Here is a 5,441-nt window from a genome sequence, read left to right on the forward strand (position 1 = left end):
CATCGAGGCAGCCTGTTTTTGATGGTCGAACACCCGATGCAGAGCAATTTTTTAAGTTAATTGAACAAGCTGATAAGGAGTTGTATCCAGGATGCAAGAAGTATAAAAAATTGGATGCCGTCGTAAAATTGTACTAGATCAAGTGTTTGGGAAATGTGATTAATAAGGCTTTTGATATGTTTTTAGAGCTTTTTAAAGATATGTTGCATGAGGGAAATTATTTGCCACGGTCTACTTCACAAGCTAAAAAGATTATTGATGATTTGGGCCTTACTTATGAGAAGATTGATGCTTGCCCTAACGACTGCATGTTGTTTTGGAAAGAGACAGCAAACTTAACCGTGTGTTCTACATGTGGTGCGTCAAGATATAAAGTGAAAAAAGTAACAAGAGTTGGTGATAGTTCGGGATAATTCTAGTAAGAAAGTATCAGCTAAGATTCTTCGGTATTTTCCACTAACACCGAGGTTGAAAAGGTTGTATATGTCAAAACATACTGCATAATATATGAGATGGCATGCGACCGAATGCCCTAAAGATGGATTTATGAGACACCTGTCAGATTCTCCAGCTTGGAAGCATTTAGATTCGTTGTACCCGAATTTTGCATTTGAAATTCGAAATGTAAGATTGGGTTTGGCAAGCGACGGGTTCAATCCTTTTGCACATATGAGTAGTGATCATAGCACTTGGCCCGTCGTAATTTCTGTTTATAATCTGCCTCCGTGGATGTGCATGAAGCAACCCTTCTTGTTTCTTTCTTTACTTATTCCAGGCCCTAATGCACCTGGAAATGATATTGACGTGTACTTGAAACCTTTAATGGATGAGCTAAAGGAGTTATGGGAGGTTGGTGCCAACACTTATGATGTGTTTTCCAATCAGTAATTCAACATGAAAGCTGCTGTGTTGTGGACAATAAATGACTTTCCTACATATGCGAATCTTTCGGGATGGAGTACGAAGGGGAAGCTTGCATGTCCTCAATGTCATCATCAAACAGTATCAAAATGCTTGCCTAATTGTAAAAAGCAATGTTATTTGGGTAATCGTAGATTTTTGCCCATAACGCATAGATTTCGAAATGATGGACCTTCATTTGATGGCAAATGCGAGAGGGGTCGAGCACCAAAGATGTTGACCAGGACCCAGTGTATAGCACAAATGTCTAATCTGACCTTTACCTTTGGGAAATCACCACCTTCAGAATCTGAAACTGATGATATTACACGAAAAAAGAAAAGGAAAAGAAATACTTCTGCTGCCTCCAAAGAACAAAGAAATGGTACTAATAATCCATGGAAAAAGAAAAGTATTTTTTTCTTTACCATATTGGGAGCATCTTTTGATACGTCATAATCTAGATGTGATGCACATTGAGAAGAACGTATCAGAAAAATTTTGTATACATTGTTGGGCACATCTAAAAGGACAAAGGATGGACTTGAAGCTCGTGCTGACCTAGAACTTCTCAATATAAGGAAAGGTCTCCATCCAATTCGTGTGGGAGCTAGGACATACTTACCTCCTGCAATATTCTCTATGACTAATGAAGAAAAGACACTATTTTGTCGTGTGCTATCGAAGGTGAGATTTCATGATGGATACTCATCAAATGTTGCGAGGTCTGTTGATGTGAAGGATCAAAAAATACATGGTTTGAAGAGTCATGATCATCATGTTATAATGCACCAATTACTCCCGCTTGCGATACGAAGGGTTTTGCCTAGACCTCTGACTCTTGTTTTGCTTGAGTTAAGTGCAATCTTTAGACGGTTGTGCGGTAAGAAAGAATCTGAAGCATCATTCAAGCATTTGGAATATAGAATTGCATTGATCGTATGTTATTTGGAGAAAATGCTGCCTCCTTCATTCTTTGATATAAAGGTTCACTTACTAGTTCATCTCGCCCACAAGGCTGCTATTGCTGGACCAGTCCAATATCGATGGATGTATCCCATTGAAAGGTAAAACACAAAAAAAAAAATTTATTGAACTTTTTGCTTCTAAATTTTACTTGCCTTCTATAACTCAGTTAATGCTTTTTTCCTCTTAAAAGGTATTTACAAACATTGAAACGATATGTTCGAAATAAAAATTATCCGGAAGGAAGCATTTGCATAGGATATCTTGCAGACGAGGCTTTGGCATTTTGCTCCATGTACTTATCAGACATTGAGACTCGTCGTACTCGTCGTGGTCATAATGCCGATGTTTCTACCCCTCGTGAAGGCTTGTCAATCTTTGCATACTCAGGTCGTTGTGTGGGTAAAGCCACACAAGTAGATCTTGAAAGAAGTGCATGGGAGCAATGTCGAAAATATATTTTGTTCAATTGCAGCGAAGTCTCTCCATTTCTAGAGTGAGATATTTTATTAGATGTTTAGCCCCTTTTTTTGGTATGTCTAGTTCATTAAGTGAATTTTAAGTTCACACTTGTCTGTTATGGTTAACTTTAATAGAAAAAGGATGGCGGAGTTACGCAAAATCTACCGACGGAAAACTGTTCGAGAAGTAGAGAATTTGAGAAATAAGGAATTTCCTACTTGGTTCCAGAACCATGTAAGTTACAGCTTCGTGTTATACAATTATTATTTTTTGTTGTAGATTTTTTTATAATATATAATTGACTTTGTTAATTATTGCCTCAGGTGAATGATTTGCATGCAAAAGGCGATTCTTCCGTAACGAAAGATATACGTCGACTTGCTAATGGTCCTAATATGACTGTGAAACAGTATAAAACCTGCATTGTTAATGGTTGTAGATTCCGGATTAAATCGGTTGATGACAACCATAAAAATCAAAATTGTGGAGTCTCTATTTCTGCACAAACCTTAAGTTATTCTAGTGTGAGGGACAACAATCCGATTACCGGTAATGTTGACTACTATGGAGTTTTAAAGAATATTTACGAATGTGATTATGGTCTTCCTGGAGAGCCCGAAGGTCATGGAAAGTGGTGTTATTTGATTGTGATTGGGTCAGCAATTCTGGGAAGAAGCTTGATAATTATGGTTTCACCTTAGTGAATTTCAAACACTTGGCACACAACAACGATACATTTATAACAGCTTCACAAGCTGTACAAGTGTTTTATGTTTATGATCTAAAAGACATGGATTGGAATGTTGCTGTTAAATTAAGCCCGAGGGATTTCTTTAATGTCATGGAGAGTGATGATGGATCAGCAAGTATGTCCAACCCATTAAATTCAGATGATTATTATGCCATACCAAATCTTGATGATCGGGCACTAGACGATGAAGAATTACAAGTTAGAACTGATATTTGTGGAACCTTTGTTAACAAGCAGTTACCACTACCAGTTGCTAATGATTCTGTAGGTAATGAGGAAGAGCAAGCAGTTACCACTACCAGTTGCTAATGATTCTGTAGGTAATGAGGAAGAGCTTGAGGGTGATGATGAGTAAAACGAAGATGATGAAAGTGAGGACAGTGAAGAAGAATTGAATTAGTAGATTTTGTGATTGTATTATTAGTAGAATTGATTCTTTTGAAATTGCACTTGTTTTATTTGTTATTCATTGGATTTACTGCTCATGCATTTTTTTCGAAAGTGTTTAGTTAATAAATTAGTGAAAAACTTGTGAAGTTAGATTTGATAATTGATGTCATACTTTGTGTTTGGGGTTTTTTACTATTTAGATGAGTAGAGTTGAGTATTCTGCTTCCAACGAAGAACACATTATAGAAGAGAGTATAGGGGAATTTGATGGCACTCATGATGATAATGGTACGTGTTTTCTTAAATTTTTTGATCAGCTCTTTAGTTCTTCCTATTTTGTTATTTCATATTCTATATTTATTTGATCAATCTTAAACTTGTGAATCTTTTCCTTTTTCAGGATATGTGATTCACGAATCTTTTCCTTCCCTCGCTACTCCTCCCACATACTTCAGAAGGAGATAGAAATTTAGTTTGGTCATTAAAACTATATGATCCATGCCTGAGTTTCTGAGAATTAGCAAATATTGATTTCTGATGACAATGTCGAGGATATAGTGTGTTCATATATGGTAACATCAATTTTCTAGCATGATTTAATACCGACCATATCAACAGCATCTCTTTGAGCTGCTACTACTACTGCTGCAGACAGCAGCTCAGAGAGCTGCTGCTGCAGACATCATCTCTTTGAGCTGCTGCCAGCAGCTTCTCTTTGAGTTGCTACTGTTGCCAGCAGCTCAAAGGGCTGCTACTGCAATCAGTAGCTCAAAGAGCTGTTGATGTTGCTATTGCAGACAGCTCTTTGAGCTAATGCTACTGCTACTGCACAGAAATGAGAAAAAATAGAAAAGCCCCTGTGTCAATGTGCACATGAACGTACACTACGAATTCAAGTCCAGTTATATGCACTCATACCCTATTTCATGTATACAAGGTGTTGGAAAGGTCAAGAATCGTTTCGGATGCCTCGAACGAGAAATTTGCTAAATTGTCGACATATCGACCAAAACCCGGGTTTTAATATTTATTTATCTATTTCATATGGTTATTAACTTTAGTGTATGCGGGTCAAACGCAAACGAAAAGAGGGCGTGGTTATGAGAATTAGCAAATATTGATTTCTGATGTCAATTTCGAGGATATAGTGTGTTCATATATGGTAACATCAATTTTCCAGCATGATTTAATACTGAAAAATTATCCCCTTTTTATTATTGTGTGCACCTAATCTCTTTGATAGTAATTACGTTCCCTATGAAATCACCATTATGAAGACAATATGTGATATTACGCCAAAATAAAAGTCGACACCACGACAAAAATGACCAAACAGCGACATTATCTGACCCAAGAGCCAAAAGTGATGCGTCTGCATCGGCTGTCTGACCCATCTGAGAGAAAACGAGCTGACTCAGTATGTAGTCAGTATTGGCGCTTGCTCTTGAATCTGTGATCACAATCGTCACGTCATTATGTGAGCAATACTTGACATTGGTGCACTCCACCTGTACACGTAAGATACTTGCATAAATTTATGCCGTTACTGTAAATAAAGAAAACATGGTGTGCGTGTCTATATATATATATATATATATATATATATATATAAATGGCATATACGATACTGTATTGTTGGTGATTTGTCATTTATTCATCCTACACTTTTTTATAAGCATTGAAACCTCGATTCTTTTATAGGTGTTCAACAAACACTACACTCCCTATAGTATGCAAATAACATAACAGATGGGAATATAAATTAGAAGTAATAAGTGACTAACCCGTCACTGCACGAGAGTGTATGTGCAATTAATCCTAAAATATTAAGTTAAGTAGGATGCAAAACTTGTGTACTAGGCTACTAGCTTTGAACTAACTAAACCTGATGTGCCATTTTGGGCTGAGTCTGGGTTATTAACTTTAGTGTATGCAGGTCAAACGCAAAAGAAAAGAGGGTGTGGTTATGACA

At 36.9% G+C, this 5,441-nt stretch overlaps 1 protein-coding gene across 1 annotated transcript; it reads left to right on the forward strand.

Moving 5' to 3' along the window:
* LOC109831044 lies at positions 201-3,029 on the forward strand. The gene is made up of 7 exons (XM_020398383.1): positions 201-357; positions 776-884; positions 1,077-1,285; positions 1,385-1,967; positions 2,060-2,362; positions 2,463-2,562; positions 2,652-3,029. Exons 1-7 carry the CDS (start codon positions 201-203, stop codon positions 3,027-3,029), a joined length of 1,839 nt encoding a protein of 612 aa, XP_020253972.1.

The sequence above is a fragment of the Asparagus officinalis genome, chromosome 2 (assembly GCF_001876935.1).
Source record: "Asparagus officinalis chromosome 2, Aspof.V1, whole genome shotgun sequence".
Lineage (NCBI taxonomy): Eukaryota > Viridiplantae > Streptophyta > Magnoliopsida > Asparagales > Asparagaceae > Asparagus > Asparagus officinalis.

Bases quoted from the DNA above. Each gene is read 5' to 3' on its own strand.
- LOC109831044 (XM_020398383.1), top strand. From the start codon at position 201: ATGTTGCATGAGGGAAATTATTTGCCACGGTCTACTTCACAAGCTAAA. The intron at 358-775 runs GTGCGTCAAGAT...TACTTATTCCAG, and splicing joins AACCGTGTGTTCTACATGTG to GCCCTAATGCACCTGGAAAT. The intron at 885-1,076 runs GTAATTCAACAT...CATAACGCATAG, and splicing joins TATGATGTGTTTTCCAATCA to ATTTCGAAATGATGGACCTT.